The sequence below is a fragment of the Talpa occidentalis genome, unplaced genomic scaffold, assembly GCF_014898055.3.
Source record: "Talpa occidentalis isolate TD23 unplaced genomic scaffold, MPIMG_talOcc4v2.1 talOcc4.6, whole genome shotgun sequence".
In the NCBI taxonomy this organism is placed as follows: domain Eukaryota; kingdom Metazoa; phylum Chordata; class Mammalia; order Eulipotyphla; family Talpidae; genus Talpa; species Talpa occidentalis.
Window position 1 is genome coordinate 40,102,546 of NW_023604972.1, and position 24,486 is coordinate 40,127,031.

At 35.5% G+C, this 24,486-nt stretch overlaps 1 protein-coding gene across 1 annotated transcript in view; it reads right to left on the reverse strand.

Moving 5' to 3' along the window:
- Positions 1-2,746: 2,746 nt before the first annotated feature.
- The window catches only part of LOC119260475 (sulfotransferase 1 family member D1-like), a 30,139-nt gene continuing 8,399 nt past the window's right edge, over positions 2,747-24,486 (reverse strand). The window contains exons 2-8 of the mRNA XM_037529390.2: positions 19,309-19,464; positions 16,378-16,503; positions 15,876-15,973; positions 13,494-13,620; positions 12,029-12,123; positions 8,763-8,943; positions 2,747-4,781 (exon numbers count right to left, since the gene is read on the reverse strand). Of these exons, the coding sequence (XP_037385287.1) occupies positions 4,669-4,781; positions 8,763-8,943; positions 12,029-12,123; positions 13,494-13,620; positions 15,876-15,973; positions 16,378-16,503; positions 19,309-19,456 (888 nt within the window). The 5' untranslated portion in view covers positions 19,457-19,464 and the 3' untranslated portion in view covers positions 2,747-4,668. The remainder of the gene's footprint in view (positions 4,782-8,762; positions 8,944-12,028; positions 12,124-13,493; positions 13,621-15,875; positions 15,974-16,377; positions 16,504-19,308; positions 19,465-24,486) is intronic.

Consider the following 24,486-nt stretch of genomic DNA (forward strand, 5'->3'; position numbering starts at 1 on the left):
AAAGCACGCATTGTGGCCCAATATCAAAATAAGGCCTTTTAATCAAACAACTTCCTGGCATTTTCACACATATAAATAGGAATTTTCATTCAATTATTATATAATGCTAGATTTTATTAAGCCATTGCACAAAAAGCATTTTGAGTTGGCCACTATTTGGTTCTGAAATTTTTTATTGTCAAATAACTAAAGGACAGTGTTCTCATTTCAAAGTTCTATGTTGCTGTACAGGAAGAATAAACATCTTATTTTTATTTTTCATGTTACATAAACAGTTAAATAATCAATGACAATGAAAAATATATAATTGACATTATTACATTATTAAGATACATAGTGTATTAGTCCAAATCATTTTTGCAACTCCACATTTTAAATGTGGTACTCTAAAATTTAAAATTTGATGCAAAAAACAGAATTTCTAAAATAGGTAGGACATTTGCTTCTATTTTGCTAATGAAGAAAAGGTGTAAGTAATAGAGTAGAGCAAACAGTATATATTGGCCTAAGAAAAACTCAGTCTCAATTCTAGAGCTTGAATATAATCTTTTTCCTTCTAGAACACTCTGAGTGTTTGACCTTTGTCACTTCCTGGATCCTAATCTTTTTAACCAAGTTATACTAAACCAAGTTATGATAAAAAATGTAGATAACTTATTTAATTATGGTTTGCATAAAATTGAAAAATGTGAAACCATTAGAAGACTACCACAAGGAAAACCTGTATTAATTTTCTGTACTTGCTATTCCACAACCATAATTGAAATGTCAAAGTACTAAAAACAAATATTTGACCCAACTTTCCTTAAGACACAGAATATTAAAAACAGGAATTTTCAGTTACTGATAAAATCATATCAGAAAACAGTCTTTTAAAACCAAGAATAATCAGAGACCTAATTTCACAAGTGCCATCATATGAAGCACTTACTTACTAGCTCATCACAGGATTCAGAGATATGACAGTAATTACCTAAACAACATTTTAGATGGCATGACTTCCAAACATCTGAATGAGGCAATAAGAAAGCATAATTTCACAATTACACAGTTACTTTGGTAGTTCTTTACCCTATTTTCACAATGTCCACTTTTTCTAACAAATGCTATTGTGGGCTATCTGTACAATGAAGTGCCAGTGCCAACTAGAAAATATGATGAGAAAGAGGAAAATATTTGAGAAAGAGGAAGCAATGACCTACCATCTGGTTTTACTTAAGGATTTGCTTACAGCTTCTTTTGGGAAGAATAAACAATGAACACACTTTGAGATTGTCTGCAAAAGAGACTTTGGGGCCAACACAGTGACACTGTACATTGTCAAGAACAAAGATAACATTTGAAAAGCTGACATAGGGAAAACGGTGTTAGCAAAATGGCCACAGAGGCATTTTCTACCGTCTTCCCCACAAAGAACAATGATTTTGATAATCGTCCATGCATAACCGTGACTTTTTGGAAGTTTGAAAGTATGGCACACAAGTTCCAGCCTGCTATTGGTACAAAAATAAATATCAGGGCTTCCCTGGAGGTACAGGCCGTTGAGCGCTGCACTGTGAAGCTGTCCGCAGCCTCTGCGACACAGGTTCTATCATGGTTGGCTGGCGAGAAACCCACTTGGCGTCGCAGACCTCTCCTGTCTCACCCACTGCCCCCTTCAGCAGTGTATTTCAGTCAGTCTGCCCGTTCTGTTCCCTGCTCTGATCTAGTGAATCCTCTCACCCTCCCGTGCATCTGGCCTGTACCCGGCTCTTGTATAAATAAATAAATCTTAAAAAAAAAAGTCTGCCAGTTCTGTTCCCCGCTCTGTCTCTGGTGAATCCTCTCACTCTCCCGTGCATCTGGCCTATACCCCAGTTCTTGCATAAATAAATAAATACATCTTTAAAAATAAATAAATAACAGAAATTGAACCCATTCAAGAGGGTAAGAGGAATAGCTTCATTTTACTCAAGCCAGCCCTCCCCCAAGTTGGTAAAACTCAGTGCCAAGAGGCACTTTCTTGGTCTGTGGGGGAATATGAAAGTATGGAGTGAGTGTACAAAAGAGCTTTACTCTTATAATATTTGCAGGATCACACTGGCATCCTCCCTGGTCCACATGTTGGATGACCATGGGTCATATATGGCAGTGCCACAAATATTTTGAGGAAAAAGAAATTTTTGGAAGACAGAAGAGTTGACAGTGTGACCCTCAAATTTTTTGTTTTGTCTTATATATATTGTGTGCATTGCAGTACACAATAACCACATCAGTTTGCAGTTTACAGATGATAGGATGTCATATACAGAATTAATTTTATAAAAATAAGGCTTAACATATAAATGAATTTACTTGTTAAAGAGATGGAGAATATTCATAAAATCATTCAACATACAGAGGTTTTCCCATTATATCACGGAAGAGATTTAATGAATTGTAGAAATGAAAAAAATATAATTTTATTTCACTTCAAAGACATTCTTTAATGACTGACTTTCTATGACAAAATAGGACTACAAGTTGTATAATTTCAGAGAATGTTGATGTACATAATAAGTTAGAATTGTAAAGACTTTCTGAAACATGAGTCAAAAGTGAACTAAACAAGTGAATTGTATGGTAGTGGTTCAGTGGTGACTTGTTTGCGGGTACACTTGTTTGTGGGTACAAGTATTACCACTATAGTGGTAATACTTGATGAGGATATCCAACATTACCTCAATTAAAAATAAGGAAATAAAATGATATATAAAAGAAGCGAATTTTGAAAAATTAAAAAATAATTTTATAATTGTAAGATTTTTATTGGCGAAAATGACACAAACACAGCATTTAGAAGAACTTCTCAGCACACTCTAAATTGGGAGGCATTCTTTTCAGTTTATTTAAAATTATTCCAAAGATTTTCCATAAGTTTTAGGCTTTTGCTGGAAACAGAATTGCAAACTGTAGAACACCTCATGTTGTATAAATCACAAATTTATTACCAGGTTTCAACCGAACTCTTTCGTCCTACATGGTGGAAAGGCTAAATTAATATATGATTTAGTAAGCACAGGAGAATTTATATTTTTTGATTTAGACCATTAATTTCAGTACTATGTTTTGTACCTTTGTAATCACCACAGACAAGTATTAAACAAATTTGCTATTACATACTTAAGTCCAAATCAAAAATGTTTAACTTCAACTTTTAGAAACCCTAAAGGCATTTCACTAACATTTTCTGATTCCTAGTATCTCTATAAAAATGTTTTAATGAGAGTAAATGCTGTATTATATACTTAATAATGCAGTATGTATTATTTATTCTACATCTCCTTTTCTATTTACATTCATTTCACAATGTGCATAATAAATCTGAGCAACATATATTTGTGTAACTTAGAAAGAAACACATGCTTGTGTAATATCGAATTGTACTCAAAACTTAAGTGTTTTGAATGATTTGGAGCTGATATTTAGAAGATCAAATTTTCACAAAAATGAAGTGTGGTAACATGTTATTTTCCATATCAAGAAAGATTATCAGTGAACTTTGTAAATATAAAAACATCTGAATATTCTAGGAGTCACAAGGTATGATTAATCTGTAATGACAGGTTTTCAGCTTAAAGAAAGACACCTACGCAGGACCACTGCCAGTGAAGCTACATGGCGAAGGGTGAATAACTGAGATCATTCAAAAGAAAAAAGATCAGAAATCAACCTTTCTCTGTGGTTTTGCTGATAATTTTACATGTAGATAGGTATATAATTACACTGTCTGCTAGTTTACTGATTAGTAAAATTGGAAAAAGTTAGAATACTTACCTTAAAGCATTGAATGAAGACAAGTTGAAGTAAAGCCATGTAAATTACATAGATAGTAATTGATACATAGCAAACTGTTAATATAACAGGTATTAGTATTGTGGCTTCTTATGTTCTTACAGATATTTCTCTATACTTTCTTTTCATTCCTAATTCTACTCTAGTTCTTTAAATTTAAGATCTATGTTTTATTCTTTGTTATTCTTAAAGCATATTATTTATACATAGGAGGTATTTAAAATTTTGATTAGTTTGATTTTATGATAATTTCTTATTGTTTTTTCTCTCTGAGAATAGCTAAAGCATAATGATGTGGATGATACTTTGGTACTATATATTTATTGATTAACTTCTTGATGCTGTTTTGGATCATTAGTATTAAGATATAATACTAAAAAGATTATGATTAACAATTTATCTAAAAGAAAATTATTCTAGGACAATACATTTCTCATAACTCCTTGCACAAAAATGTCATTGATCTTAAATTACACTGGTATCATTCCAAGCATATAACAAAGAGAAATTAAAGTTTTTTAGGAAGATATTTTGGTTCTAATCCATTCATCTTCAAGACTCCCTTAAATAACTTCCTTGGCAAGTCCAATGACCAAGGACTTGATTTTTAAAAATAAAACAGGTAAAATTATGGATTTTAAACTTTGAGAATAGTAAAAAAACACTGTGGAAAGCAATTAAAACCACAGATAGCACTGACTTTTCTTTTGCACACTTTGAAATTCCTAGAAAGCTTATTGCCAACAACTATTATTAGAAAATCAGGAAACACACATACAGAATTTTCTTTCACTACATTTTTTGAAGACTTTTTTCCTTCTAAGTGCCATTTCATGGACGAAGAGTGAATATTTCTTAGATCTCTGCACGGAAGTGCAGTGTAGACCCTTTCATTTTCTTCTGATAATCTGCTTCAAATTGCTCATACTGGGCTATAGTGAAATGATTCTTCCAGTCTCCTGAAACACCTGAAAAGTGAAAAGATAAATATGAGACAATTTTATTTTATTTTTTTTAAGAGTTATTTATTTATTTATACAAGCACTGGGTACAGTTAGAAGTGCGGGAGGGTGAGAGAATTCACCAGAGCCAGAGTGGGGAACAGAACAGGCAGAGGGACTGAAGTACACTGCTGAGGGGAGCAGCGGGCGGCAGGAGAGGTCTGTCACACCATGTGGGACCCTCCCCAGCGAGTGGGGATTGAATCCGCACTGCAGAGGCTGCAGGCAGCTTCGTAGCCCAGCACTTATCTGCTGCACCACTAGGGAAAGCCCAACACAATTTTAAAACATCCTTCTACAATCAGTTTCCCTATGAATCAGTACACATTTCTTTTGAAATCTTAACTTACAATGTCATATCTATTCCATAATTCTAGTCCTCACCTTTTACTACTATCTTTCCTGGAATCCTTAACATTCTTAGTTTATTATAATTGCTATGAATTTTTCCAGTATCTTATGTTTAAGAAATAATCCCTTAAATAGCTTTAAGAAATGTCACAGGAGAAAAACCAGTGTCTCAAAATCTTTATTCTTTGGTTTCAAGAGCCTTGCTAACAATGATAAAGATAATTTTTAAGTCAATTTAAAATTATATTTTCTCAGGCCTCCCCTGGTGGCGCAGTGGTTGAGTGCTGGGCTGCTAAGCTGCCCGCAGCCTCTGCAGAGCCGGTTCAATTCCCAGCTACCAGTGAGGGTCCCACATGGAGCACAGACCTCTCCTGCCACGCCCACTGCTCCCCTCAGCAGTGTATTTCGTCAGTCTGCCTGTTCTGCTCCCTGCTCTGGCTCTGGTGAATTCTCTCACCCTCCTCCACTTCTGACTGTACCCAGTGCTTGTATAAATAAATAAATAAATGAATGAATAAATAAATAAATCTTTAAAAAAAAACTATTTTCTCACTTCAAGTGGTGATTTCTGAAAAATGTTCTATTATGACATAAGACTTAGGGCCTCCCCTGGTGGCACAGCGGTTGAGCGCTGGGCTACGAGGCTGGCCGCCATCCTCTGCAGCGCCAGTTCGTTCCCCAGGCACCAGCGAGGGTGCCACAAAAAAAAAATAAATAAATAAATAATAAGACTTGTAAATCCCTGAGTCCAAGAAATTAAATATATGTTTTTATTATAAGATTATCCAAAGTCCAAAATAGCTAACCTATCTAAAAGTAGAAGGAAGGATACAGACATATCATTTGCAATGACTATCTGACTAAAAACAAAACAAAACAAACAAAAAAAAAAACTGTGTCATTTTCCTAGACTATCTCACTGGGTAACCCAGAAGACATATTTGGTAGCCCAGTACTTAAGGAACATTGGGAGGAAAACATGCCAAAATAACTTTCTAATCTGTCTCAGGATCTCTCAACTTTGGTATTTTATTTATTCATTTATGTTTCTGCTGTTGGTTTTTGAAAGCAGAAAATCAATTGTCCTGTGCATGGTAGGATATTTAAGAGAATCCTTGACCTCCACACATTAGATGCCCCTATGTACTAGAAATCCCAAGTCATGACCATCAAAACTGTCTCCATATGTAGGCAAACATGCCCTGGGCAGAAAATTCACACCTGGTTGAGATCCACATATTCCTAGCAAGACTTATCCATGGCATATTTCCTAACATTCTAAAAAAAAAAAAAATCTAAAATACACAGACACATTATAATTAAATATACCCTTAATGGTGCCTTTATTGTCTCTCACCAAAATATCATTATCTCCAAAACTATCTCAAATTGTATTAAGAATTATTTACTCTCGGGCCTCCCTGGTGGTGCAGGCAGTTGAGGGCAGTGCTGTGAAGCTGTCCACAGCCTCTGCAGCACGGTTCGATCCCCGCTGGCCTCAGAGCAACCCACACCGTAAGCAGACTTCTCCTGTCTCGCTTGCTGCTCCCCTCAGCAGAGTATTTCATCAGTCTGCCTGTTCTGTTCCCTGTTCTGCCTCTGGTGAATCCAATCAGCCTCCTGGCGCATCTGGTCTGTACCCCAGTTCTTGTATAAATAAATATTTTTTTAAAAAAATAATTATTTACTCTCTTCTTCCCTGTAAGATTATACATCACTGACTGTTGTTATATGATGAGTGATTTCCTCTTGCCTCATTAATTTTTTTAATATTTTATTTTATATAATTCTTACATCATTTTTCATTTTTGCACTATGTATGCATTATCATTTTGGTTATATTCCCCATACAATTGCACCCCCCTTATTTTGACCCTAGTCCTTCCTCTCCCCTTCCTTCTCCCCCCACCCCACCATGGTGTGTCTCTGGTTTATAGTTGCTTGTTGATTTTGATTTTTACTTTGTATTAATTAGTCTTTTTCCTGGTCCCTTATTTAGGTTTTCTAAATTCCTGCTATGAATGAGATCATCCAGTATTTTTCTTTTTCTTTCTGACTTATTTCGCTAAGCATGATCCCTTCTAGCTCCATCCATATTGCTGCAAACTGTATGTGTTTTTTTGATTGCTGAGTAATATTCCATTGTGTATATGTACCACCTCTTCTTGATCCAGTCATCCATTTTTGGGCATTTGGGTTGTTTCCATAGTTTAGCTATTGTAAATAGTGCTGCTATAAACATAGAAATGCCAATGACCTTTGGAATTAATGTTTCTGTGTCATTTGGGTAAATACCTAAGAGCTGATGAGACTCAACAAAACAAAGAAAATAATCCAGAAAAAAATGGGCAGAAGAACTAGAAAGAAACTTCTTTAAAGAGGAAATGCAAATGGCCAACAGACATATGAAAAAATGTTCAACATCACTTGTAATCAGGGAAATGCAAATCAAAACTTACAAGGAGATACCATCTTACAGCAGTGAGAATGGCACATATTAAAAAAAACTAGCAACAACAAATGTTGGCGAGGGTGTGGAGAAAAAGGAACTCTCCTGCATTGCTGGTGGGAGTACATACTGGTCCAATCACTATGGAGAGCTGTGTGGAGATTTCTTGACCTACTAAAGATAGAGCTTCCATACGATCCAGCAATAGCCTCATTAATTTTAGGCTTGCATTTTTTATATGCTTTGAATTTGTACTGTGCAAAATACAAACCCATCTAAATAGAAATTTCAAAAAACCTCAAAAGTTTCTACCACCTCTCTAGCTTTTTATCTCTACAATGATATTGCAAATATTCAACAAATAGGCAGTTTTTTCACTGTTTCAGAAAAAGAAGATAGAAGTACCTGGGCCCATGAGAGACCAGCAAAATTGATCAGAGTTAAAAACAATTAAGCAAAACTGTCAGTCACCAGTGGCTAACATCCTTCAAAATCAAGTAAAAAGTAACCTTGCACTATTAAGTCACAGAGATTGAGGTTATTGGGTTATTTTATGGCAAAGCAGAATAATACATATATAACTAAAAGAATCTCTCTCTTTCCTATACATTCTCTTGCTTGCTTATCTCCCTCACATACATGAACTTGTACAATTCATACAACAAAGATTTATTAAAGGAATATTTCATGTAGGATGCTAGCGATAGGTTGAGTTCAATGCTGAAGATGCAACAATTTACAATAACAATAGCCTCAAAAGTTGACACTTTCCCCATTAGATCAGTATATCTAAGATCACTTAAACTAACTACCAACCACAGCAAAACTTCTAATATGAAGAATATCTAGATAATTCAGACAAATAAAGGACATTCTTTGATACAGTAGTGGTTGCCAAGTCTTGTGCTTATTGTTACATAGATTCTTGAGCAAACATTTCTCATAAAAACACCTATCTTATATGCTAAATTTGTATCAATAATGACTTTCTTGGTCACAAATTATTTCCTCTAAGATTATTTTTTTCTAAATTTTTCTCTCTCCAGCATATGTCTTTCCATTTTCTATAATACCACTCTTATCTACACACCCACAGTGTCCATGATGTAGCTGGCAAACAGAATAGAAACTATATATGATGTTCTTACCCTTTCTCATGAAGGGAGACACAGAATGATCCATATCCCATTCTGGTGTTGTGGTATAATTAGCACTAGGATTCTTCTTCATCACATCAAAAGAGGTGTGATAAACTATTTTATTCATGGTTTCCTCTGGCAGATCTTTCTCTAGAAACTTTAATAGTTTCTGAATTTCACGTTTTGGGTTCTAAAGAAATTATAAAGATAAAGGATTACTTTTATGTAACATAGTATTAGAAGACCTATGGAGAGCAAGTAGACAAAAAGTAGAAATAAAAGCTATACAAATCACAATAGAAGTATTTTTTTGTTTTTGTACACAACATGATATTATATATAGTAAAACCTAAAGGAGCCACCAAAAAACTGCTAGTGCTAATAAAAATGTTCAGTAAATTTTCAGCACACAATTTTTTTAAAATATCAATTGCTTCAATACACTGATAATAAACTATTAAAAAGGGAAATTAAGGAATTAATCACTTTTATAATTGTATCATTTCTAGGAACACATTTCACCCAATAGTTTAAAAAAATGTATGCATTGAAAATAAGAATTAAATTTCAAATTAATTAAAGGAGACACAAATACATGGAAAGATATTCCATGCTCAAAATTGGAATAATTAATATTGTTAAGTCAGCTATAGACTCAATGAAATTGCTATCAAAATTCCACAAAATAGAAGACACAATCTTAAGATTTATATAAAACCACAAAAGACTCTTTAGCCCAAGCAAACTTGAAAAGAAGAAAAAAAAAACTAGGGATATCAATCTCCCTAATTTCAAAGCATACTACAAAGCTATAGTGATTAAAACAGTATGGTGGTGGCATTAAAACACATAGAAAAATGAAACAGAGCCTAGAGCCCAAAATAAACCCACATATATGTTGGCAATTAAGTTATAATGAAGAAGCCAAAAGCCAAAGACATATAATGAAGACAAACTTCAATGAATGGTATTCAGAAAACTGAATAGCCACATGCAAAAGTTTGAAGCCAAATCACTACCTTACAACATAGCCCAAATTAAAATGGGTTAAAGACTACAACATGACAACTGAAATCACAAAACTCCTAGAATAAAGCACAGTATTAAATTCCCTGACATTGATCTTGGACATTATTTTTTGGCTCTCCCTCCAAAAGCAAATGTATAAAAAAACAAAAATGAACAAGAGAGACTATAGTAAACAAAAAAGTTTCTGCACAATAAAGAAAACTAACAAGAATGAAAAGGCAACCCATTCATTGGGAGAAAATATTTGCAAATCATATACTTAAGAAGTTTTAATATTGGGCCTCCCTGGTGGCACAGGGGGTTAAGCACTGCACTGTAAAGCTATCCATAGCCTCTGCAGCAGAAGTTCGATCCCCAGCACGAGTTCGATCCCCAGTTCGAAACCCACATGGCTTAGCGGACCTCTCCTGCTTCACCCGCTGCTCCCTTCAGCAGTGTACTTTGGTCAATCTGCCTGTTCTGTTCCTCACTCTGTCTCTGGTGAATCCTCTCACCGCTGCATCTCTGGCTTGTACCCCCATCTCTTGTATGAATAAATAAATCTTAAAAAAAAGTTTTAATATCCAACATATATAAAGTATCAATAGTCAAAGAAACTAACAATCCAATTAAAAAAAAATCAATAGTGGAACTGAAACCAAAGGTACATGAAAATGTGCTCAATATCACTAATCATCAGGGAAATGCAATCAAAAACAGCAATGAGATATTCCTTCACAGTCGTTAGAATGGCTGTTAACAAATAACTAGCCACAACAACTGACAAGATAAATTTATTTTCTACATCCAAGTAGTTTTATTATAGTAGAGAAGAGAAAAAAAAGTACATAAATACTTAGAAGTGGTGATAGATACTATAAAAAGAATAATAGTAGCAAAAGTGTCTTTAATAGATAATAACGAGGTTATATTATTTGAAAATACAGTTAGGAAAGCTCTCCAGGGATAAGCAGTATTTAATTAAGACATAAAAGATAAGATGTTAATTTGAAAACAGTGGGAGAAAATATTCCAAATATGCTCATTTAGTGAGTAGGACCAGATGATATTAGACTAGGTTGGAGAGAGACAGAGACTAAACACAGCTGAACTGTGATTAAAAAAAATAATAAACTCATGCCATTTGCAGCAACATGGATGGAGTTGGAAGAGATTATACTAAGTGAAATAAGTCAGAAGGACAAAAGATAAATATTGAATGGCTTTACTTACATGCAGAATTAAGAAAAACTGAACAAAGAGTCAATAAAAAGATAAAACTTGCCAGCTAACCATAGATATGAGACATACAGCAGGGGAGGGGAAGTCACTGGGGTCAAATTAGAGGGAAAAGCAAAGGACTATGGTAAGAGATCACAGGGGCTATGGTTTGGGGAGAACTATGAGGATGACAGCTGAGGGAAGAAATCAAATAATGTCAAAAAAAAAAAAAAAAAAAAGCAATGTTAAGTGTAGGATCAGGATGGCCACAGTGCAGGTTATCTATGATCGGAGCAGACCAGACCCGTAAAGGAGTCCTGGAGCCCTCGGTGGCTTTCTCAGGCTTTTATTGAGCTTTACATGTATTATGGCAAACAGGTACATGGCAGGCAGGGTGTCAGGGGGCCAGGAGACCACTTGGCCTCCAAGCCCCTGGCAAGTCTTCACTCTGGGCTTCTCCTGCTTCTCTCCTGCTTTTGTTGCTCTCCATTACTACCTCAATATTCCTTCCATGGCCCACAGAAATAAACAAGACAGCTTACAACAATATAACAACTGCAGGTACCCCATCAGGCAGGGCAATCCTAATGGAGGGAGGGCAGAAAAGCCTGAAAAACCATTTACCCTACAGTAAGAAAATAAATAAACTATTAAGTGAATAAATGAAAAATAAATGAAAAATAAAAATAAATACTGCTGAACTCTATAAATCACCTTAATGATTTTATATTTCACATCACAACAGTCACCACAGAGAGATTTAAAGAAAGAGGTGCACACACACTGATTTATATTTCAAGATCATTTTCTCTGAGTGGATGCAAAGAGAAGCAAAATGAGTTAGTCCAGTAAGTCGCCATATTTGCTTGAACTAAAAGGAAGCAACAGTGGCAGAAAGAAGTGAATTGAGTGAAAGATCAATTCCCAAGGCAAAATTAATAGGCTAGCAGGTTAATCATATTTATAGATCAAGAGGAAAAGAATATGTGATACGAAGATGAACCTTAGGTTTCCTTGAAATAAAAAAAATTGTAATTACCACTTACTTCTTTCATGTCTTCATAGAATAAGAACAAAATGCGATAATCTTTCCTTTTCTCCCACCAGCCCTTCACATGGTCATACCATGAACCAAAAGCCACTAAATTGAAAGATTGTTTACAAAATTAATCTTGAATTAATTTACATGAAGTAAATAATTAGTAAATATTATTCCAAGTTGTTATCATCAATATATACACATCAATTGCTTATTAGTTCAAGAAAGAGGGGACACTGGATTAAAAAAAGTATATCAGTAATCCCTATTCTCACTGAATATACAGCATATTAAGAAATAATGAAACAGTTCAGTTATGAGATAAATTGTATCCTCCACCAAAAATTTTTTCCTGAAATCCTAATCCTTAGTACTTCAGAATATGATAGAAATATGAGTTGGGGCCTTTAAAGAGGTAATTAAATTGAAATACAGCCACTGACAGTGGGCCCTGATCCACTATGTTTTTATGAGAAGAGGAATTACAAGACAGGCACCACTGAGGGGAGACCATGTAAAGACACATGTGAAGATGGTCATCTGAAAAACAAGGAGAAAGGTGTCAGAAGACACCCACTCTGGACACAATTGAACTCAGATTTCTAGCAATATAACATGAGAAAATAAAAAAAAAAATGTTGAGGAAAGAACCTACTTTATGGAATGGGTTTGACAGTCCTAGCAAACAAATATAGATTTTGGTAGTATTAAGTGGGTGTTGCTGTTAACAATACCTAAAAGTAAGGAAGTGACTTTTGAATTTTTTTTAAGAAGTGGGGTACAGGCCAGGGTCGTGGGGAGTGAAAAGATTCACCAGAGAGAGCGGGGAGCAGAACAGGCAGATATACCGATACAGACTGCTGAGGGGAGCAGCAGGCGAGACAGGAGAGGCCTGCTGCGCCATGTGGGTTGCTCCCCAGCCAGTCGGGGCCAAATTGGCACCACAAAATGCAGTGGACAGCCTCACACCGCTGTGCTCAAACCCCTGCACCACCAGGGAGGCCCGGAAGTGACTTATGAACTAAGTAATAGGTAGAGTCTGGATGAGCTGTGAGATGAATGTTAGAGAAAAAAATCTAGATTGCCTTGAAGGCACTGTTGGTAAAACTATGAATGCTAAAGGTGGTTCTGGTGGTAGCTCAGAGAGAAAAAAGGCACAGTAGAGAAAAATTCAAGAAATATTTATAAAATCAAAACAATGGCATGAACAGTAAGATAGGAAATCACATGGCAGTAGTCACTGAGCACTTATTAAAAATGACGACTGTAAAATATGTGTCACACATTCCACAAAAATCTCTAAAAGGAAGAGATGACTATGTAATCTGCTTCTTCTACAAAATTCCTAATGCTTTAGTAGAGGAATGGACACATACTAGGTTTATAATAAATACAAGATTTACATTGGGCTTTATTCTTTTTGCAAAAAGGCTTTCCCTTATAGGACTCCAGGATAAAAGAGTTGCACCCACCCTTTCCATTTATGAATTTTTCCAGGAACTCCTCCCAGGTGCCGGGAAGTGGATGTAATTTTGCCATCTGGTAGAAATAATAGTAAGACACCACCACATCCTTAGCGTTCCTTGCTACATAAACGACCTGTTGGGAGATATGCAAAACCATCACTTTGTTTCTATTTAACATTTACAAACACTTGCTTACCTTGACCAGCTGCTCATTTACTCTTCTCCATTTCATGATCTGACTATTTATATCTTTATCCTTACATAGGATATTCACAAGTACATATTGTTTTAATGCAAAGATTTTCCATTTATCATACCCTTGCTTTCTCTTTAGCCTAGAAAAAGAACATCTCTTGTGACATAAAATACCAAAAAAAAAAAAAAAATCAAGGAAAAGTATATCACAAAAATAGTGTTATGTTATTTTGATTAAATACATTGAATTTGCAGTTAAAATCCTTTAAGGTAAAGAAAATCCCATGCTAGCTGGTTTTACTAGTGAGATGAACAAAATATTTAATAATTAAGTAATACCAATTCTAATCACTTTCAGAAAATTGAAGAGTAAAATATCTCCAAATTCATTTTATGTGGCTAACATTACCTTAAGGCTAAAAGGACTATATCATAATGACAAAGACTTATGATAAAATTGAGAACGCTAGACCAATACCTCTCATGATCAAACACAATTTAAAAAATAAAATAAAAAAGCAAATTGGATCCAACAACATATAAAAGACATTACATTACAACTAAGTACAAGTTATTTACGATTGTTTTATCACTTGAAAATTGATGTAACCATATTAGCAGAAAAATAGAAAACCACAAGTTAGGTCTTAGAAAAAAAAGAGATAAAAGCCAAGCACCTTGGGTAAAATCATAACGAAGTAGTAATAAAATGTAATTTCCTCAATAGATAAAGGACATTTATTAAAAAGATCATTATACTTAGCAGTGAAATACTCAATAATCATGTATTAGCCCTACAAGCAAGAGCAAGACAAAACCATATGCTCCAAATACTCCTATTGGGAACTGTATTAGAGGTTATAGCTAGCTCAATAAGGCAAAGAAAAGTAGTAAAAAAAGACATCCAGATTAAGAAAAAGGAAGTAAGTATCTATTTTGTTTACTGACAGCATGAGCTTGAGTACAGAAATATGAATGGTAATTACAAAAAAAGTTAATAGATTGTTAAATGAATTTTATAAGGTTACATTCATTTACTAGCAATAAATATTCATGGGAAAAATGAGTGTATTTATATCAGGCTGTTAGAGAAGAGGGAAAGACAGAGGGGGGATTACTATTACATAGAAATTTTTAAAAATAAATCACTACTTATGTTATATATATTAGATAAATTCTTAGATATTGGATAACTGAATCAACGAAGCCAATATATGTAAACAGAAAGAAAACCTTCATGGCTTTGTGAAAGATGTTTCCAAAAAATTACAAAATATTGTGCTCATAAAGAAAAAAACTGAGGGCTTACCCGGTGGTGCAGCGGGTTGAGCGCAGTGCTGTGAAGCTGCCCGCAGCCTCTGCAGCACGGGTTCGATTCCCGGCCAGTCAGGGAGAGACCCACATATGGTGGCAGATCTCTCCGGCCTCGCTCGCTACTCCCCTCAGCAGTGTCTTCGGTCTGTCTGCCTGTTCTGCTCCCAGCTCTGTCTCTGGTGAATTCTCTCACCCTCCCACACCTCTGGTTAGTACCCAGTTCTTGCATAAATAAATAAATCTTTTAAAAAAGAAAAAAACTGATTCACTAATCACTTTAAAATTAAGACCAACTTTGGAGACATTATTATGAAAGGGAAAAAGAGAAAGACAAACTTTGGGGTTACGGGTAATGTTTATTTGATGCTGACTTCATGGGTATGGTTTCTTTGTGAAAATTCATCAAGCTGTATATTTAGGATTTATGCACTACTTTTTATAAGTTTTATGCTTGAATTAAAATGATTATTTTTAAAAGACTAAAATAATTTATCTATAAAATTATATATAATTCATAATCCATAATATATTGTTTTAAATCCATATTTCTAAATAATATTTGTACTAAATTCATGAAGAAGCAGCTCCTAGGATTATCTAAACATCTATTATTTTCAGACAATTGGTGAAAGAATTTAGACATAATGACATTGTATCTTAGGAAATAGAAAATCTGATAGTTTCTAAATGTTTGGGCACTGTGTGCAATTTTTACCGAGGGCAGTGGAGTCACTGGTGTTATTTTGACATTTGGCTATAGGGTCCAAAATATTATTTCCAGAATGATTTATCAGACATTACAATCTCTTATCTTAATTTCTGCATAAATAGTAAAATAATTTATAACATAAATAAGAAATTTTTAGAAAAAATCTGTACCTTACAATTATTTTTCCAAAATGAAGAAGGAAGAAGTTGAACAGGTAAGTGTGTTTTCACTAATCGAGGAGACTGCATGACTTCCAAATCCTTAACACCTACAAGCACAAAAATTAAACTGCATTATAAATATGGAACCATAAAATTTATTACAATGTGATATAAGACTTTCTAAACATACCTAAAATGGCTCTATGTTGATATGAATTCATGTACTTCTGAAATTTAGTATGAGATAAACAATAATCAATTCTGGTTACTTTAAGCTTGTTTTGTTGCCTACAAATAACCGGGTTTATTAGCTTCATAAGTGTCTATACAATCCTTAATATACAATCATAAGTTATATATGATTATTGGCACAAATACTTTTCTGTTATAGATACTTAAGATTCAACAGTCCAAGTACAGACAGTATCATTTTTTCATGATGCCTCCAAAATCCACAAAAAAATTAGAGAAATTTACTCCTACAGTGAAACTGAACATTAATAAGATATACCATTACAGACTCCTGGGATTATCATCTCCATGAAGGGCACTCGGTTGTATATGGCATCTCGCTTACATTTCTCTGTATCCCCATTGTTATAGATCAAATCCAGTATTTCACTGACCCAGGTTGTTCCTGGAGAGAAAAATAAAATGGATGGATATCTAAACTTTCCTGTCAAAAGAGTATGGGAGTGTTAATAGAGGTAGAGAAATTGTGTAATTATCAAAAACAAAATTATTTCTTCATTTACATCCCCTTTCTTTTTCCTCCCATTTCCTAGAGAAATCTTTAACTAACTTAGACATCTGCATATGTGGGGAGTGTGTATAAAATCTGAAAAATATAATTACAAAAGATTTGAAAAGGAAATCAAACCTGGCGTAGTAAAGAAATATAATGTGGTGGGTGGGACGGTTTGGGGGGGGAGCAGGCAATTTCAATGTGTCTGACCAGCAATTTGAAAATTTTCTATTACTATTATGGAGATTATTTCCTTTTGGGATTGAAGAGCACTTAGTTGAAACAGTTCAACATTTGGTGGAGCAGTGCAGAAAGGAATAATTTCATTGCAGCTGTGGTGACCAGTGCACGACTCACAAACCAAAGACAACAGATCCTGATTGAACAAGGAGGATTAAGTTACCTTGAACTTTATGATAATATATTTCACCAGTCTTTTCAGTAATTTATCCATAGTATATGAGAATATGGTCAATTGTCTATGGCCCCCAGTGATAAGAGACAGGTTATCAGGGCATTGCTTCAGAAGAGTAGTTATAACAGAGAAGAAAATAACCGTTCCCATTCCTTTCCTTTTTACCAAATGTCTATGATTGTTGCGAACTTGAATAATCATGGGTGGAAAATAAAAAAAAATTAAATAAAGTAATTAATCTATGCACACAGAAATATTTTTTAAAATATTTTATTTTATATAATTCTTTCATCATGCCCCCCCTGGTGGTGCAGCGGTTGAGCACTGGGCTAAGAAGCTGCCTGCAGCCTCTGCAGCGCCGGTTCAAGTCCTGGCCATCGGTGAGGGTCCCACATGGTATGACAGACCTCTCCTGCCACCCGCTGCTCCCCTCAGCAGTGTATTTCATCAGTCTGCCTGTTCTGTTCCCTGCTCTGGCTCTAGTGAATTCTCTCATCCTTCCGTGCTTCTGACTATACCCAGTGCCTTGTATAAATAAATAAATAAATCTTTAAAAAAATATATATATAATTCTTACATCATTTTTCATCTTTGTACAATGTATGCATTTTCATTATGGTTATATTCCCCATACAATTGCACCCCCCCCTTATTTTGACTCTTGTTCTTCCTCTCCCCACCTTCCCTAATCCCCCCCCCCCCGATAGTGTGTCTCTGGTTTATAGTTGCTTGTTGATTTTGATTATTACTTTGCATTGATTAGTCTTTTTCTTGGTCTCTTATTTAGGTTTTATAAATTCCTGCTATGAGTGAGACCATCCGGTATTTTTCTTTTTCTTTCTGACTTATTTCGCTGAACATGATCCCTTCTAGCTCCATCCATGTTGCTGCAAACTGCATGTGTTTATCTTTTTTGATTGCTGAGTAATATTCCAATGTGTATATGTACCACATCTTCTTGATCCAGTCATCTATTTTTGGGCATTTGGGTTGTTTCCATAGCTTAGCTATTGTAAATAGTGCAGCTATAAACATAGGGGTGCAGGTGCTCTTTGGAATTACTGTTTCCACACAGAAATATTTTTGAAGAATGGCTTGCACATGGATATACCTTTATATTAATTCCTTAGAAGCAGTTTTATCATTTGTAATCTAAAAATATTAGTAGTCAGTATAGTTCTTAAAAATGTCTTTTCCTCAATGTTTTTAGGAAATGAGGAATATAAAGGGAAGCTTACTTTAGATCTTTAGTAATTAGAACAGCTAGTTGGTTGTGGGCTCAAAAATTAATGGCATAAAAAGCTAGAAGGTGTGATCTGTTTTATAGCTCTGTGTACATTTATCACTGGGTTAGACTATCATAAAAGAATTTGGAGAAATAAAAGGTATTGATTCTTATCAAGTCATCTTAAAATCTTTTTTTTTTTAAAGATTTATTTTATTATACAAGAATCGGGGCACAGGCCAGATGCACAGGAGGGTGAGAGGATTCACCAGAGACAGAGCAGGGAACAGAACAGGCAGGCTGGCAAAATACACTGCTGAGGGGAGCAGCGGGCAAGTCAGGAGAGGTCTGCTCACCATGTGGGTTGCTCCAAAGCTGGCGGGGATGGAACCTGCACTGCAGAGGCCATGGCCAGCTCCACAGCTGCACTCAACCCCCTGCGCCACCAGGGAAGCCCTTAAAATCTCCTTTCTGAGATCACATACTGAGGTCAGTAGTTGTTCAAATTTGTAACAAAATATCCTAAACATATAAAGTATTTTAAAATATTAATGTTTTCAAAAAGTTTTTAAAAATGTATAAATATGTCTAAAATGTTAAAATTTTAAGAAATATTTAAATATGAACTCTTTAGTTGTATAAATCTATTTTATAGATTTTAATGTACCCAAGTCATTTACATATGCAGTTTGAAAAATTTTTATTTGAATTTTAAAAATAAACAAGACCATAGCAATAATTTTCCCTGAGGTATAGTTCCTATGTAATTGCAGTCTTTCAGAATAGATAAAAATAGGTAATTTTTATATAATTTGAGAAAAAAATCTGTCCTAGTAACTGCTACAGTGTTCTCTTGACTAGTGATCTGAATATCAGTGAGAATAGTTATACCTATGGATCAATAACTAATGAGTGATTACAAATAAGTCCAAAGATAAAGGGTAGAATTAGATTTTTAGTGAAATTAATGTAGAGTTTAGATGATGCGAACCTGAAACATATAAAGTGATAATGAAATGTCATTTCAATTGTAAAAGGAAAGTAAAAGAAATGTTACCTGATTTGGGGTAGGTGGCGATCAGAAGGTCATCTGGTCGGGCCTCAAAAGTCTCTATCTGGGACCACTCCTCAGCCATACCCCAGAAGAGGGGGATCCCTTGAATATCCACCAATTCCCGCCTATTCCAGTCCTCCATGTTTTCCATTTTTGAGACTAGATTTTAAGCAAAGTAGAGAATGTTAAAAAGTTATTGTTTTAGTAGCATCAAATTTAAAATTAAATGATTAATTTATTAAATTGATAAATGACTATGCCACTGCTGGGAAACCATGATACTGGGGGGGGGTCCTTAGTATCTTTCAAGAATATAATTTCAAGAAGCACCAGAATAAAGCTAGGTCCTTCCTGATGGCACAAGGGGTTAAGTCTCAGTGCTATGAAACGATCAGTAGTCACTGTAGCATAAGTTCGATCCCCAGGCAGGGAGCTAACCCACATGGCACAGCAGACCTCTCCTGTCTTGCCCGCTTCTCCCCTCAGCAGTGTATTTCAGTCAGTCTGCCTGTTCTGCTCCCCACTCTGTCTCTGGTGAATCCTCTCACTCCCAGCACCTCTGGCTTGTACTCCAGTTCTGGTATGCATAAATAAATAAAATAAATCTTTTTTTTTTTAAAGATTTATTTATTTATTTATTTATTTATTTATTTATTTATTTATACAAGCACTGGGTACAGTCAGAAGCGCGGGAGGGTGAGAGAATTCACCAGAGCCAGAGCGGGGAGCAGAGCAGGCAGAAGGACCGAAGTACACTGCTGAGGGGAGCAGCGGGCGGCAGGAGAGGTCTGCGTGCCATGTGGGACCCTCCTCAGTGGCCGGGGAGCAGCCGGGGATCGAACTGGCGCTGCAGAGGCTTCGGGCAGCTTCGCAAGCCAGCGCTCAACCGCTGCGCCACCGGAGAGGCCCAAATATTTTTTTTTTTTTAAAGCAAGGGCCAAAGATCAAAAGAAGTAAGCATATTTCACTAATAGTAGCTATAGGACCAAATAGTCCGTTACTTTATCTAAAACAATTAGAAAAGGCTCTGTTTAATGGTAGTCCAGGGTAAGGATTTAGCTCTGTGTTTTTAGTTTCCTGCTGACCCTAGCGCTCCACTCAGGTTGTTGCTACTACTGTTCTGTGCTTTTAATATCTCTTTAATATTTGAGAGCAATTAAACCAATTAACCCCCATTATAGTCCCCCCTTTTAAGTGTTGTGTATTTTTAATCTTGAGGAATTTGAGGGCAATGACAAATCTGCACAAGCCTTAAAAAGTGCTTAACAATGTAGAAATTGAGTTATTTGATTATTTTATATAACCAAATTTTTGTCCAGAGAATATCCAGTCTATAGGTTAAAAAAAAACTTACAAATAGTTAAGCAGCATTAAATCTTGTTAACACGATGTCCATAGAAAGATATATTCTCTCCACCTTCACTCCAATTTTATCAAATGAGTACAATAAAGGAGAAAGATTCCTGTGCACTTGAAGTCAGTGTGGGCTGTCGGCTGTGGAAATGCAGCTGTGTTCCACTGGGAGTGTGTGAGTCCTTTTCTAACCCTTACACCAGGAGCATGAAATCACAGTACTACACATTAAGAATCAGTGAAGGTATGAAAAAAAATGAGATTTTGCACACTTTATTTCATATGCTATTTATATATTAAATAGCACCAAAACTTTACACTTGTGAACTGCTTCATACAGCATTTCCTTATGCAAAGATTTCTGGGATATGTTGTAAAGTGACTGGACTCTGGAGTGAGGAGAAATTCTCTTGACCACAATACTGACAATTCACTACAGTGGAATTTGAACTGCAGGTTTAAATAAAGAGAGACAATCAAAATTAAGTGAGTTTATTAAAGAAACTATATTGTGTAGTCAAGCCTGGACGCAGCCTTTAAGTATCAGGGAAAGCTGCCTGATTTCTGGCATTTAGAAATGAGAATTATATACAGTCCCAAGAAGGTTACAAGTAGCACTTTCATATTTATTTGATGCTATGCATGCATTTGAGGAAAAAAAGGGGGGCTGTTAAAATTTACCTTATCTATTTAGAGCCTTATCTTCTGGGAACTGGGAACTTTAATAATGTCACATATCTTGATGTTGATATGTGTTTTAGAGTCACTGATTTGTTGGGAGGCAGCTTTTCCAAAATGCTGCTTTTTCCAAAGACAATGTTTTTCCTGGCACAGTGTCTTCACAAGACCAGATGAGGCTCATCTTGATTCTCTATTGAGGCCCCTTACGGAGAGAGGTACACTAGCTTTGGCTAATAGAACCAACAGCTGCACTACACAGAGGCCCACCTCAGTGGACTAGGCTTGATGGTCAGCCCCAGGGCTAGCCAGGATTGAGCACCACACTGTTGCTAAAGGCTGCGGTGGTATCATCTCAGCGCACCTAACTGGGCGCACCTCCAGCTGCCACTGTGAGTTGGATCCTGGCCCACTGCTTGCTGGTGTGCCGCCAGCTCTAGTTTCTCAATGATGAGACAGCACCATTTTGCATTCTGTCTTTTTTTTGGGGGGGAACTTCTGGACATGGCGGATACTGTCTGTGGTGAGGTAGTTGGCCACTTGTGGCCTTAGAAACTCTTTGTTTCCCCTGTTTGTTAAATAAAACCTATTGTTGTTCCCTGAGGCTGACTCTTGCGATTGTGGGCACAGGTGAGAACCCACACAGAGAGTGACCTTGTCACTGTCCTTTGACCTTGCTTAAAGGACTGCTATAGACTGTTTCAGTAATACATAGTTTACAAATTTATGCAGCAGTCCTAAAATACTTTATTTTTCCCAAGCTCCTTTAATCCCTCCTCCACCAAAATAAGATTTTGGGAGTAGTAGCCATCAGGAAAAAATAATTTTAATGCTTTTAAACTTTAATTCACAATCTGATTACTTTTCCAGTTTGTGCCACCACTTAATATTTCTCATAGGTTGTCCATTGTCCTTTTTTTTCCTAACAGATTGTTCCTCAGTTTTCCATTTGCCTTATTTTGTTTCTTTCTAGTTACTGATAGCTTGTTTTTTTTCACAAGACACAGTTGGTAGACTGGCATAAAAAAAGCTGAGGTATCTGCACTCCAAATCAAGATTTTAGTTTACTTTTCTCTAATCCATTAAAAATTATCAAAATAAGAAGTGTTTGAAGCTCTTGCCACATAGTGTGTAATCAGTACTTCTAAAATAAATATTTAAAAGCTCAGTAAGATGTTGCCATGCTTTCTCAAATTTCCTCATGTCCCTACCCGATTCTGCAATTCATTCTATGATTTATAGACTCTTCACTCTCTATAACTACTTATATCAAATACATATGCTGATGAAAGATTTCTAGAAGAAATTTATGTATTTTTCCTGGGAAAATATTCCTGGAAATTCTTTAGATATTTATTCAATCTAGTAACGCTTTCCAGATTACCAGTATCTTACTTTGCCCAAAATAAATGTAAATTATATAAATATAAACCTTGAACAAATGTTAGCCTTTCAGTAGGTAAAATAGCAACAGTCTACCCAGTCATGTTCTGTACTATTAGTTCAAAAATATTTTTAATACTACTATTTAATATCTAGTAGACACTGTACATTGAAGAATCTAATGATGAGGAAAAAGTCTTGTGGTTATCTTCACAGTGCTCAGGAGTGAGTGAGAACGATAGAAACTGAAACTGATCAAATGGTCATATTAATACATTGGAATTTTCTTTCTTTTTTCAAATTTATTTTATTTTTTATGCATATAAGAGCTAGGGTGTAGGCCAGAGGATGCAGGTGAGCAGGTGATGGGAGGATTCACCAGAAACAGAGTAGGAAGTGGAACAGGAGGACTGACTAAACTACACTGCTGAGGGGAGCAGCTGATGAGTCAGGAGAGGTCTGCTCCGCCATGTGGGTAGCTCCCTGGCCTGGGATAAAAGTAGTGCTGCAGTGGCTGCCCATAGCTTTGTTGTGCTAAGACTTAATCTCTTGTGCCACGAGGGGGGCCCCAATTCATTTGAATTTTCAATGGTGATAAGTGCTATGAAGCAAAGGTATAACCGTAGAGGGAAACTGATATAATCAAAATGCTTAGAAATGTTTCTGCTGAGAAAGGAGCAAGAGTTAATTCAGAAAAGAGGAGAATCTTCTAATCAGGAAAAAACATTTTAAAGACCCTATGATAGGAGGGACAAATAATGTCTGGATGACTAAGTGCCAGCAATGAGGAGGAGCTTGCAAATATATTGCAAAATTATGTGGTAGGAAACTAGAGATTTCAGGGTATTTCTGCATAACTGCTAGGGTATATCAGGTTTCATGTAGTCTCCACCAGAACAGGAATGTCTACTGACCCATGCTTATATAAAGTTCCAGTAGCAGTTCTGTCTTTTTTTTTTTTTTTTTTTTTTTTATCTGACATTTTTTTTATTTTATTTTTTTTTTAAATATTAAATTTTATTTTTATATTCCCCCATACAATTGCAAACGCCCCATTCTGACCCCAATCCTTCCCCTCCCGCCCCCCACCCCCCAAAAAGTGTCTCTGGTTCATAGTTTTTTGTTGATTTTGATTTTCACTTTCTTATATTCATTTTCCTGGTCCCTTATTTAAGTTTTCTAGATTCCTGCTATGAGTGAGACCATCCAGTATTTTTCTTTTTCTTTTTGGCTTATTTCGCTGAGCATGATCCCTTCCAGTGCCATCCATGTTGCTGCAAATTGCATGTGTTTATCTTTTTTGAATGCTGAGTAATATTCCATGGTATATATGTACCACATTCTGTCTTAATAATAGACGACGGTGACTTACTACTGGTTCTGGGATGGTCCTGTGTATTATTGGGGGGAGGGGAGGGAACTAGGGGAGATATACAATTAAAATTCCTAGGATTTATAGATACCATAAAAATTTAGTACCAATAGATATTACTAAGTTGATTCTTTTGTTCATAACAGTGCAAATATAAATTTATGATAGCATTGGACTATGATTCAATTACATTGGTATTGCATAATTTCCTATTAATATTTTCTGATTTTCATGGACATCTGCCTTGAAAAGAAAACATAAAAAACTAAAGTTTAAAACATTCACAGTCAAGCATTGTTCCTCTAGCTTCCCAAATAACCAATTCCTATAGTATTTCTGGGAACTAATAGGTACCAAACACTATTTCAGGCATTGGTAATAGGGCAGCAGCTAGA